This window comes from Sciurus vulgaris, assembly GCF_902686455.1.
Source record: "Sciurus vulgaris genome assembly, chromosome: 2".
In the NCBI taxonomy this organism is placed as follows: domain Eukaryota; kingdom Metazoa; phylum Chordata; class Mammalia; order Rodentia; family Sciuridae; genus Sciurus; species Sciurus vulgaris.
In genome coordinates, this window is record NC_136462.1 from 44,656,596 (window position 1) to 44,670,903 (window position 14,308).

Below are 14,308 nucleotides of genomic sequence, written 5' to 3' on the forward strand. Positions count from 1 at the left end.
TTTGAATATTTTTATTATAAAACATTCTGTTAGCCCTAGTAGGATTCAGAAGAGAACTGCATCAAAGAACATTTAAATGTTACAAGAGTTAAAAGCTTAAGAGGAGGAACTATGCTCTATAATAAGTATAGGGCATTATTTTGGTGCCCCCTCAGGGACTCAATTCAAAGAGGCTTTGACAGCCCATTTGCAATGGGAATGTTTTCTCCCCAAGGACACCATCCAATAATAGCCCGAAGAGGTAATTTCTGAGAAAAACAACTTAAAACAGAAATCACCATGAAGTCCCATTTACATAATTCCTAATACAGAATTGGAATATAGACTGTGTATGCTATTTATATATTTAATTTTTATTTAATAAAAAAGATTATTCTTCATATTCAATCAAATCTGTTTATTCTTCTCTAAAGAAAATCACAGTTCCATTTACATATTAATTATAAAGTCTTTTTAAGTCATATATTATTTATATGTAGAGATTCATCATGTTTTATATTTATTAGGAATACACTATAATACACATACAGTATTTTGATGTTCATTTTGCACATAACTACAAGTCCCTCTTTTGTAAGTGGTTCACTTTTGCTTATATTTATTAGCCAAATATTTAAAATACTACATTTGCATCATTATACTCAATGCTAATTATTTTCTCTCACTTTTCCTAATCCTAATTATATTTCACTAGTTAGAACTTTCATTTTTTTTTACTAACCTACTTCACAAATAATTGTGATAGCTCCTATGCCTAGTCATATTGAATCAGATTATCTCTCCCTCTAATTAATCCTATTTTTCTGAATTATTATTCTCTTAGTGGTTAATTTTCAGACTGTGTCAGCTACTAGTTGGATGCAGCAGGCCACTTTTTCCAAATCTGGCTTAACAACTCAATTTTCCAGAAAAGTTTGGCATTACATTAATAAAAGAATCAAAAATAATTATAGAGAAGAGTTTATATTTTAAGGAAGCATGTTATGCTGTTGTTGCTCTTTACAACTTGTTTCTTGTAGCTAAAAATTAGCAAATCCATTCAACAACACTTACAGAATGGCCAAGTACATAACAAGGTCAGACATGACCCTGATTTAGTTGGACTGCCTAATCTTTAGCTATTTTTATCATTTCAATCCACACACGTCTAGTACATGGAAAAAAAGATACAATTTTCACTCAACAGCAAACAGGATGGACATTAAAAAGCTGAAATTTATTGGTGTGATGTGGGGCAAGAATGTATTTTCCAAACTACAATCAGGGGTGCATGCCACTTATTCTAATACAGTAACTTGAAAAAATAAAAATATCTCAGATAAAGCTAACACACAGAAACATCTGCTAGTACTGTGCACCCATGTGTTTGTTAGCTTTCCCACATTGTACCTTTTTTAAAATGGAATTTTTGCTGTCGCTGTTTCCTCTTGTCCACTTCCTCCATTTTTCTCCAGCTCCCTTCCCTGCTGTCAACTGCAGGACCTTTCTTTTGACTGGGTGGCGCAGCCTTCTTTGAGGCCACTGTTTAGGGCACAAGTGCTATTAAAATGGTGCGACCAGTATATTCTCCAATTCCGAAAGGCGATACACATCATCTTCACAATGTGTCTCACCTTCATTAGACAAGAGGAACGGAAGTCCCAATAAGAAAACATTCCCTCAAACCTGAATTTCTAAGCAGGAACAAAACACTGCTGTACCCCAGACAGCTGCTTCTGGAGAACAAACATAAGATAATGTACCTCTCTTGGCTTTTCTCTTCCTCTTCATCTGAGTCTTTGTCAGAATCCTCTTGCTTTTTAATTTTCTTCTCTTTTTGCTTTGGTGTATTTTTTCTCCCCAGTAGTAGTTCATTTTCTTTTTTCTCTGACGTTTCATAGTCATCATCTACACCCTTATTTTCTGTATCAATATCTTTTAATTTGTCTTCTGTTTTCTCCTCTTCAATTTCCTTTTTAATAGAATTTGCATCTCGAGCAATTCTCCTTCGTCCCTAGTATAGGAGATAAAGCTTTAAAATAGCTATCTATACAAAGGGGAAAAGATATCTCTCCTCTGAACCTTCACAGCAATGACTAGCCAGCTTTTGGCTTGAGGTAAGACCCCTGAAAACACATATGTTCTTTTCCTTCTGAAGAAAAAGAATAAGCAATGTAAATTAATTAATTATATGCAGATTTACCATGAGCCCTTTCCATACAGTACAAAAGAAATAAAAATTTTCTTCTGGAGCTGAGGGTGTAAATCAAAAACAGATCACATGCTTAGCAAGTACAAGGCCCTGGTTTTAGTTCCCAACATCAAAAACAAAAAACAAAATCTCCCTTGTTCACTATATTATTTTAGCCCACTTTTAATATTTCTTGACTACAATAAAAACTTTATATGAATTATGTAAATGCTAATAACAAAAGTTAACAATAATAACAAAGCAACCCCCTGCATTATGACCTCTGTGGTCTCTAGTTCTACTATTTACTAAGATGAAATTTATATTATCACTGTACAATACCCTTCCCACTTGGAATACAGCAAGAACAAAAAAAAAAAGGTACCAGCAACTTAAGGAGCACTAAAATACTTGACAACTATCATCTCTTTTCCCTAGTTCCTATGTGCTATTTATACTTCAAAAGCACAAAAAGGAGAAACTTATTTCTACTATAAAGCACTAGAACCTAAGTTCCATGATGGCATGGGTTTTGTATTATTTACTTCCATGTCCAAAGATCTAGACAGTACCCAAGACATCACAGGTACTCTTTAAATATCTATGTAAATAAATAAAAACTGTTACCTATCAAAATTTTAGTTTTTTATACGTATCTCCCGGAAATCTCATTTTTAGAAGTCTGGTTTATATGTTCAAATAAATAAAAAGGATGTTTTTACAACCATATGTATTGAAGCACTTTTTGCACTGGTAAAAAATTGGAAAAAAAATCTTTGGGAAGGTAAATTTATGGTTCATCTATACTATACAGAATATTGCAGAATGTCTTATATAGGACAAGGAAGGTCTTTAGGTAAAGACAAGAAAGAATGTCCATAATATATACAATCAATTTGGGTATTTCATAAAATTCAATAGAAGATAACATCTACTAGATGATAAATTGGAGTGGCCAGTTTAAAAAAATAGTTTTCTAAACAACTAAAGAAAAAATGGTTTCACCTTCTTCTTCACTAAATATGACTTTGCTGAAAATAAAACATTTTATAGTACTTCTTTGATGACAGTGTGCTAAATTCCTTTTTTCGTAAAAGGGGATAAAAACTACTACAGAACAAGCATTGGACACTGGTCAGAATGGCAGATGACAATTCCTGCACACAACTTGCATGTTAATGGAGAGGAAGAGTAGAGTTGGAAGATAAAGCCAGAGAGCATGCGGCTATTGCTGCAGACTATGCTATGAAGTTACAGAGAAAGTTATTATCTGGTTGGAGGCTCGGGTGTTACAAAGAGAAAATTCATTCATCCAACAACTAGTTAATAAGCACTTATTATGTGCTAGACACTATTCTAGAAGCCTGGGGTCTGTCAATTAAAAAAAATTAATACTAATCTTTGCCCTCGGGGAGTGCAATTCTAGTACAGAGCAAGGTAAAAAAAAGAGACAAAAATAATAAACAGAATGTGTAAGTAAATTATGGAAGATGGTGACACTGTAGGGATGAGAATGCCAACGAGCAGAGGGAGGCTGCAATTTTAGGAGGGACCTAGTATAGGCTTCAGTGAGGTGACATTTTAGCAAGACTTAAAGGAAGGGAATATGCACTTACCCCACATGAAAATGACTAGAACAGACACAAACAGAAACAAGAGGAAGAGTTTTCAAGTAGAGGAAATAATGTGTGATACATTTAGAAAAAGACAGCTACCCTAGTCTGGATGTTATGGTTTGGATGTCAGGTGTCCCCCAAAAGCTCATGTGTGAGACATGCAAGAAGGTTTACAAGAGAAATGATTGGGTTATGACAGCATTAACCCAATTAGTATATTAATCTCCTGATGGGATTAACTGAGTGGTAACAGAAGGTGGGTAAGATATGGCTGGAGGAGGTAGGCATTGGGGGCAAGCCTTTGGGGTACACATTTTGTAACTGGTGAGTGGACTCTCTTTGCTTCCTGATCGTCATGTGAGCTGCTTCCCTCTGGTATACTCTTCCACCATGACATTCAGCCTTACTTCAAGACCCGAGGAATGGCGCCAGTGTCTCTGGACTGAGACCTCTGAAACTGTGAGCCCCCAAATAAACTTACCCTCTCTCTAATTGTTCTTGTCAGGTCTTTTAGTCACAGCAGCAAAAAAGTTGGCTAACACACTGGCTGAAGTATAACAAAATAATGGAAAATAAACTAGGTTCACTGTAGTATTTCTATGCATAGCTAAAAATGTCCATCATAAAAACTTTAAAATAAAACTTAAAATGAACCAGATAAAACTACTATTAAGTACTCACCCTTGGAGATTTTAATTCTATTTCTTCTCTTTCACTTTCACTATTTGAATCAATATTTTCCTCAGGTTCACTTTTCACTTCTATTAAAGGCATTTCTTGATCTACTTTTAGAGCCTCTTCCATTGATTCTTCTAACTCTTTTTTTTCCACTTTTACTTTTGGCTCATGGTGGTGAATAGTTCTGAACTGAATATTTGCAGAACGGCAATACTCCTCAAAACCATAGAGATACCTAAAAAAAACCAATATTTCATTTTAGGAAATCGTGATCATTGCATTTAACTTGACTATTAAGTTATTAAACACACATAGTTTTAGAAAGTAAAACATTTGTGGGGGATGGGTTATTAGAAATTGAAGCCAGGGGCACTTAACCACTGAGTCACATCTCTAGCCCTTTTATATTTTATTTTAAAACAAGATCTCACTAAGTTGCTTAGGGCCTCGCTTAGTTGCTGAGGCTGGCCTCCAACTTGTGATCATCCTGTCTCATCCTCATGAGCCAGGATGAGGGATTACAGGATTACAGGAATACTCCATAAAACTCATTTTTTCAAATGTACTTTTCCTATGTTACTAATTTCTGGGTGTTTTACATAGGATTATACCTATGTGCATGATTTATACATGAATTGTATGGTTTCACTGCATAATCATTGCACCCTGTTTTCTCAGTACAAAATTTGGTTTATACCCATCCATTGTGTAACGACTGCATGGTACAACTGTCTTTGCATGTTGCTTAAAATGTAAACAGCAGTATATCATCAGCAGTGGCATGTGAATGCACATTTGTCTTCTCACACACCATGAACCATAAGCCTAGAAATCTCTGTGAATGTGCACTGTCAATATATTTCTGCAAACCAATTTATATGTAGTTTGTTCAGAGTGCTCCAGTATTAATGGTAAACACAACTTGTATGAGTAGAGCTGAGGGTGCACTGGCTGAGGAAATCAATGATAGTGCAGAATCTTCAGACACAGAAGACTAAATTTTTTAAGTCCACACTTCATGACAACATAGGAAATTTTCTCAAGTGTAATATTTTGACTATAAATCACAAATCAATTAAAACTAATGTGTTAAATTTTTTAGACTGTCACAAAAAATGATGTGCAATTTTAACTATTCAGTTTTAATGTATATTCACAAGTATTCTGTGCATCCTAATCTTGTACCACAACAGATTTAGTAATATGATTTTTAAGTACACAATTAAAAAAAACCTTCATATTATGATTGCACCCCACTTTTCTTGAAAAAAAAAAAAAAGGCATAAAATCTATAACAATTATGCACTGAAGTATGGTAAACAGAAATTCTGTTCATAATATAAAACTCCTTCCTGAGAAATCTGAGTTTGTAATAAGTGAACAGAGCTATCATAGTTCTGATATAAAGGCTGTTCACTCCAAATAGAATGCTCAATGACATTTACCTTAATATCAGATGATAAACATCCCTGATTTTGGAAAGGAAACCAGTGTAACATGAGAAATGCAGCAAAGCAGAATAGAGAAGACAGTGAAATAACTTTCAATTATAAATATCTATTAGTCTAAACCTTTTCATATATTTTCCTTAACATTTATGTTCCTTGATGCATTCTTATTTAATTTTTAACAAATTTAAAGGAAAATATTACCTGTACATAGGTATTCTTTAATGAATAAACTATACTACTTACTTTCTATAAGCAGTTTTTACATTGTAGGAAGCAGCTGAATTCAAAATTGGAATGCCAAGGTCCATATAAATTTGCTTCCATACAGCACCACTATCAATCTGGAAAATTAAGTTTTTGTTTGTTAAAATTTGCAAAGGGAAAAAACCTTTATACTAACATTTTGTGATCTTTAAGAAAATGGGTTTACTGACTAATGTGCATATAAGAGCTCAACATCATCAGATGGTTAACTTTTCATCACATCAATACACAGTTCAAAAAGCAATTTGATTTTAAAGACACTTACATTGTCACATCCACCCTGATGATAAACCAGTCTAAAGAGTTTGAAGAGATTGAGGTCTTTGTAGCCCAAAACAGGTGGTTTGTTGATTGGGGTACCTTTTTCACGTCAGAGAATAAAAACAAAATGTTTATTCAAATGAAAAATAAAAAACTGCCAACAAGCTATCAACAACTGATTCCCCAAATTTCATTGATTAGAGAGGCATAATATTTGAAGAACCTTATATGCTGCATGGAAACACCAAACATCCTCTATAGTCTTCACAGCTTTGTGGGGCCTTCAGACTTTAAGTGTTGTACTTCTACAACTAGTGAAATCATGTCTCTGATAGTGAATTGCACAAAACTAAATTGCACTTTGGGACTGCAAGGTATGGCCAACAATGGTGCTGGTTCATTTAGGCATGAACAAACACAACGGAAAGGGAAGTTTTAGGCCATGGTACCATTCTCATTGCTCTAACGCAAATGTTAAAGCTGTTAGCAGTAATCTGAAGGACCATTTCTGAAAGCTACAGAATGTCTAGGATTTATCTGAGGATTTTCTAGGACTAGTGAATGTCAAGGAGCATGATGATTTATAATTGGTTATATTTATTCTATCTCTACTAGAAATCCTATCCTATTCAGACAGATTGCTCTTCAATTATTTAATTTGTAGAGACCAAGGATCAGGCTAGTTCACTTGCCATGAATATAGCATTAGTAAGAAAAGGGAATGCAGATTAACATTATGACCACTTTCTATTTCTGAATACTATATTTTTTTGGTTCTATAAATCCCAGGGAAATTCAGTTTAATTACATCAAAACTACTTTCTTACATATCTCTACTCAAAATAGACACTGTCTGAATACCAAATATTTAACTCTTATCAGGTATAACTGATTTTTTTTTTTTGTAGTTCTGTAGTTTATTCTTTCAGTAATCTAAGTAATTAATTGACTAGTACTTTGTAAAAGTGGAAGATTTAAACATAAGACTAGGGTATGATATATTTTTTACACTAAACATCAGTCATTACAACTTCCCCCCATATTTTTATTGGTGTGTTATAATTATACTTATTTATTAGTGGGATTCCTTGGTGTAACCGATTCTTAGGCTTTAACTAAAATACAATATACTCATGATACTAACCAAAACAATGCATACACCAAGAATGTAAAACTGCAGAAGAAATGACTACTTTTAAACAGTAAGCATGAAAATACCTCTGTCTTCCATAAACTTATAAAGCTGTTGGAGGAAGTTGTCCCTCTCTTCAGGATCAAGCTCTTCCTCAGGCTGTAAAAGTAAAATACATAAATGTATACATAGTACAGTAAATAGGAAGGAACACAATATCATCTTTTGTTTCTGTGAACATAAGGTAACATAATGTAATGGGATAAAATTTTACTAAAGGTGGAAAATATGATTTTTCTCGAAATCTTACTGCTCCAGATTTTAAGTCTTTTTTTTTTTTTTTTCTTTCTGGTACTGAGGGAACCCTAAGGGCCTCCCACATTTTAGGCAAGCGCTCAACCATTGAGCTACATTCCTTTCCCTTTACATCATATTTTCACACAGCTGATCTGATGTTAACTATGAAGATGTACAATCTCTACTGTTTACCCTATCTTTGAGAATTACCGTAAGGACTAAGACTAGTCATGAGGAAGATTCAGAAATGGAATGAGTGTTGTTTTCACCTTTTTGTTTTGTTTTAAACATAAAAATACAATGTGGCCTGTGCAAATATGCTGGTGAATAAATACAATAACATAGTTATTTTATAGAAATAATATTGTCAAATGAATATAAACCAGGAGTTGCAAAGTCACATTGGCAAAGGTTTTTCATTTTGATGGTGCAATGTTTAAAAACAATTTAAATGAATCATGCATTTAAGTAAGCCATGTGAATTTTATTTTGCCTCATACCACTTTACCCCAACTTGTCTCACAGAAGCCTACTTTTCTCATTTGCCCTTCTTGTGTGGCCTCTACAGTTGACTTCCCAACTCCTGATAGAAAGATTTAAGAATTATTTCTTAGGGAAGAAAACTAGATACCTAATTACTAATTCAGTTCCATTAAAAACAAATTAAAAAAAGACTAATGGAAACATTGCTGTAAGAATCAATCTTTCCTAAAACTATCTGTTTAAGTGTTAACTTTTCCCTAATTATATAAACCTGATGGTTTCTTTCTACACTGTCAACATCTGGGCTTAAGTCAGATTATGGATTTTAGTAAATGTTCTCTTTTCTGATAGACTACTTGTAAACTTATACTTGGAAATTATTCTTTAAATTTCAGCAAAACTAAGGAGAAACAAGACACTGACATTTCTTCCATATAAATGATTATAATTTAATTTTAAAGTACTACTTTGCTATATTCTAGGAGAATTCAGATTTTTGTCTTTTCAAGGCCATATTCAAAGGAAAGGCTATTTTCAGGCAATAAATATTGATTGTTCAGTATCTAGAGGGCAATAGGCACTTTAAAATTATGTTATCCTTATAGAATTTCAATAGCTAATAAAGTCAAGATCAATAAACATGCAGTCAATTAAAATATATAATAAAAAACCATGAGGCAATCAAGGAAAAGGACGTTAAGATCTTTTATACATTCTTTATACATTTTTATATATTCTTTATACATTTCTTTCAGTATATTCATTTAGAATGATTTATAATATCAAAACACTTTCAGTTTTGTTAAACATAAAGGAACTTAGGTCAAAGTTCTAGTAAGTTTCAAAAATCAGCAATTTTACAAAGTCAAGTCACTAAAAAGAAAGATCATTACTTAATGCTCAAATACTGAGAGGGCAACTTTTGTTCATGCGAATTTTAAAATTGTGCTTTTATAAGGTCTTTAACTGTCAATAAGTTAACTCAAGGATCAAAAAAAGCATTCCAATAGTTCAAGAGCCCAAAAATCATTTCATACATTAGTTTTAAGAACTGCTAGTGTAGAAAACAAAGACAGCTTATATCAGACTGGCTATATAATTTACCTGTGCTATGTAATCACAATTAAAACCTCATTCTAGTACTTACAGATTTCAGGTAAGAATACTGTTTCCAATATATGTGAAAAAAAAATCCTTTGAACAGGCATTGATTTAAAATCAAAGTTGCTTCCAAAAACATAAACAGAATCAAGACATCAATTGCAAATTAGGCACATAATAAAGATGCACCAAACATCTGATAAATTCTTAATGATTAAGAATAAATCTTTAAGCAGGTTTGGTGACCCATGCCTATAATCCCAGCAACTTAGGAGGCTGAGGCAGAAGGATCACCAAGTTCAAGGCAAGTCTCTGTAACTTAGAAAAATCATGTCTCAAAACGAAAAATAAAAAGGACTGGAGACATAGCTCAGTGGTAAAGCACCCTTGAGTTCAATTTCCAGCTCCAAAAAATTAAAAAAAAAAAAAAAAAAAAAAGAATTTATTTTTATGGAAAAAAATCAGTAGCTTACAGGTATTTTATTTAAAAGTTAATGGATGATCAAGAATATTTTAGGCTACATGAGGAAACATGACCATGAAATTGTAAGTTTACGTGTATCTTACGAGATACAAAATCAAGATAAAACTGAGGGGAAATTTTTTTCCACTAAAAATAAATAAAAGATGAAACTATAAACTTTTACATTTATTTCACAGTTTTTTACAAAAAAATTAAATTGCTTAATTTCTTTTTTTAAAATACTTTTTTAGTTATAGATGGACATAGTACCTTCATTTTATCTTTTTTTATGTGATACTGAGGATTGAACCCAGTGCCTCACACATGCTAGGCGAGAGCTCTATTAGTGAGACACAATCCTAGCTCGCTTAATTCTTTATAATTATTTTTTTCAAAATAGCCATGCAGTTAGTCCTTTTGGAGTAAGACTGCTAGAAAATGCATCCAATTAGAAGAATGGTCTTTAACAAACTGTGGAGGAGGCTCACATTTCTTCTGTGGTTTGCTTCTTCTATCCATGGTGTTTTGATACCTATCACATCTCTCTCTTGGTCGAGAGCCAGGGATTAAAAGCCAGGGGCTGTTGCATCTCTTAATTGTTTTAAAGTGGGAAAGGATTTTAAGAATGGGAAATACAAGTTTCACTGAACTGTGCTCGGGAACCTTCTCCTCCTCATTTAGTACAGTATGGCAAGAGTAACTACGTAAGGAGGATAGAAGAGTAATGTACGTGATGATCACAATGTGAAGAAATCTATAATTTTGGTTAGCATCAGTATATACTACTTATTATTACAGGCAGTTGTATCTCTATCTACCCTACGAGATGGTGAAATTTTCTGACTTCGGGCACTATGTCTTCAAATTAGGTTCAAGCATTTATTGATGGTTACCATAAATAAGGACTGCACAAAAGCAATGAGGATTGAAATGAGAACACACAGTATCTTCTGTTTTAACTGCTCTCAATCTGGCAGGGGGTGCACAAAGGTAAAACAAATCAATACAATCAAGTGTGATGAGTGTAAACTACATAAAAGAATATGGGATCAAGTGAGGAAATGAGTAGTTCTGCTGGAGGTAAAGTTGCTTTGGCAGTATTATAGAAAGCCTCAAAATGTTAAGTAGTCTCAAAAAAAAAAATGTAAGTAGTCTAGCCACAGACATGAGTCTGGCAAAGGCAGGCTGTGATGAGGAAAGGGCTTTGTAAGAAATAATATGCTGAAGAATCAGAACTATGGTAGATATCAGGTTTGAAAGTGCAAAAGAAGAATCAAGTTGGATTTGTAAGTTCGCAGTCAGGAATGATTCTGATGGTTGGAAGGAGCAAGGAAGCCATTACAATGGCCCACAAAGAAAACAACAAATGCTTGAATTAGTCTTACTATCATGTGATGGAAAGATTGCCCAAGTCCTGAAGAAGGGCTTTTGGTTTGCCTCTTATTCATGTTTGTAGTTCTCAAAATTCCAATGCTTGCCTATTTTACTCACAATTTTATCATTAGTGACTAGTATTCAATTCAGACACTGTTAAGATGTGCATGTAAGTGGCATCTGTTCAAATGAATAGGGAGAAGGATTTTCTTCATTGTTATACATCTGCTGCCTTAAAGGGTTAATATTAGTGATGATATAAATGCAATACCAGCCATAGTAAAGAGAGAAGAAATTAAGAATGGTTGAAGATGTTCTTAAGGACACAAAAACTTGCTAACATTCACCTAGTACCTTTCCAAAGTACACTAATCTGGAAATGAATGATTATTCACTTAGAAATAGCACAAATTCCAGTGAAGAATGGACTTTCTGCCATTTTGCTGAGATGGGAGATGAATATAATGTTATTTGTTTTTTGATAAGATAATATTCACCTGCTTTTTGATGAGCTATTAACTTTCTTAGCTAGCAACTCTACTTTCCAGAATACAAATTAGAACTTTGTCCAAATTGTCAAAATACATATTTGTAAAAGATGATTGCCCCTCAAATCCATGCAACTGGTACAGAGTTTTAAGGAGTGGAGTAGAATAGTTTCTTAGCACATAACAGATTGAAGCCACAAAACCCAATATTCTGATAGGGGGGAAAGTGCAATAAAAACCTGGTCTTTGTGGCTTCCCTGAACTGTGTATTGTATGTGAAAGCACAAAAATTGTTGATGGGAATCTCAGTTTTCAAGAACCCCTCAGTATCCTTTAGAAGTTTTAATGATTACACAATGCCTGTCATCTTCTTTTGTACTTTAGTACACGATGCATATTTTTAAAATTGTAAAATATCTATTTTTGTGTGTATGTGAAATGTTACCTAGGACACAAGCATCTTTATCTCCCCTTCACAAGGCTGCCTATAAGCTCTCTTCTGGTCCTCTTCATTGACTCCCCTTCCCACTACATCCCTGGAACTCCATCTCAAGTCGTCCCCACTCCAGCTTTTAACAATCACTTGATCTTCCTCCCCCGACCACCTCCAAAACAGAAGCTCGGCTTGGAGTCAGCAAGAGGAGATCTCCAAAATACCAGTAACAGCTTACACAGTTTTATGTTGAATTTTAACTTTGAAATGTACTAAATAGACTTACCAATTTTTTAAAAAATTTAAAATAAATGCCAGAACATCTGACTAAGGTAAATGCATATGACCTTTGTAAGTCACAGGTAACCACTTTAATTCAAATACAACTCTTCGTTACTATTGTATTTTTTGCATTTTAAATTTTATAACACCTATTTTCTGGGTTTTAAATTTTTCCATTTCATGTTACCTATAATATTTAATACTGATAAAGGGAATGGGCAACACAAAGGTGATACTCTGTAATGTACCTGACAACTCAACAAGCAGCTTCTGAACAATGTTTAAGTGGTAGCAGGGGAGCTATAAGAAGTTCCATATTGCTGAAGAATAGGGGAAGGGAGAATAAAAAGGTGAATGTGGGTCACATCATAAAGGGCCAGACTTTTAAAGGCCTATGATAAAAGCCTAGACTTCATCTTGTAGGGGCTGAAAGCCATTAAAGGGGTTCCAATAGGAACCACCTATGTTTTAGAAAGAAGTTTATGGAGAATAAGTTGGAGGTGAAAAAAGACCAGAGAGAAGACATCTGAAATAAGTGGGGCAAAATACAAAGGGGCATTATTAGTCGAGAATGCTTACTGCAAGGGGGCAGAAAACTATCCCAAAAGGGCTTGAACCAAAAAGAATTTATCTAGGAACTCACAAAATTAGTTTGGAAAATGAAATTCACCTCAGAGTGCACTGCCAGAGAACAGAGATATAATGAAGGAGAGTTAAGACACATTATCTCATGATACCTTTCTAGAATCTTACAACAGATCTCCCAATATCTTTGTCAAACAGCAATTTGCTAGGATAATTGCATAGTCCATATCATTCTTTTATTTAGAAACTACTTAGTACAGATTTAATGAGAGTCATGCTCTGTGCTGTCAGCTTATGGGTACATACAACTAGTGGGAAAACGGAAAACCAAAATCCTGACATCCTCTGCTTTCATAGAACTTACAATGTTGAGGAGGATAGAAAAAAATTTCAAAAGCCTATAAAACCTTCTATAACCTCTATAAACCTCAGTTTTCACACACACACACACACACACACACACACAACACAACACACACAAAACCAGAGAAGTTGCTGGAAGACTAGTTGTAAAATTCTAAAGTTCAGGGGCTGGGGTTGTGGCTCAGTGGTAGAGAGCTTACCTAGCATGTGTGAGGCACTGGGTTTGATCCTCAGCACCACATACACATGAATCAACAAAATAAAGGTCTACCAACATCTAAAAAGATTTAAAAAAAAAAATTCTAAAGTTCACTTTGGAAGGTACCACAGGATAACATATTTAACTTCTCATATGTGCACAAGGATAGTATAGTTTATATATATTATATATATACACACAGAATCTCTCTCATAGTCTGTTGTGATGATTAAGCAGTTTTCATTTATTAAAAACAAACAAAATCATCTGGTGTGGTCATCTTTACTTGTTTATATCTTTTCTTTTCTTTCTTTCTTTTTTTTTTTTTTTTTGTGGTGCTGGGGATTGAACCCAGGGCCTTGTGCTTACAAGGCAAGCACTCTACCCACTGAGATATATCCCCAACCCTATATCTTTTATAAAAGTTGCTTTTTTTTTTTTTTTTCTTTGTGATGTTGGGGAAAAAACCCAGGCCCTTGTGCATGCTAGGCAAGCACTCTACAACTGAGCTTCAGCGACAGCCCAAAAGCTTTCATATTTTAACAGACATTAAAAGGTACATCTTACTGATGATGTATGTTCTAGTACAACAGATACATTTTTAGATATACTTTGTTGTAGCAAGACCTTAGTGAAATAGCAAATAAAGACTTAAAAGAAAAAAATCT

General features: G+C 33.8%; 1 protein-coding gene across 1 annotated transcript in view; it reads right to left on the reverse strand.

The window, feature by feature from the left end:
• Positions 1–14,308, reverse strand: part of ARID4A (AT-rich interaction domain 4A) — a 67,183-nt gene that overhangs the window by 18,111 nt on the left and 34,764 nt on the right. The window contains exons 12-16 of the mRNA XM_079125793.1: positions 7,659–7,731; positions 6,445–6,539; positions 6,159–6,256; positions 4,468–4,699; positions 1,743–1,993 (exon numbers count right to left, since the gene is read on the reverse strand). Of these exons, the coding sequence (XP_078981919.1) occupies positions 1,743–1,993; positions 4,468–4,699; positions 6,159–6,256; positions 6,445–6,539; positions 7,659–7,731 (749 nt within the window). The remainder of the gene's footprint in view (positions 1–1,742; positions 1,994–4,467; positions 4,700–6,158; positions 6,257–6,444; positions 6,540–7,658; positions 7,732–14,308) is intronic.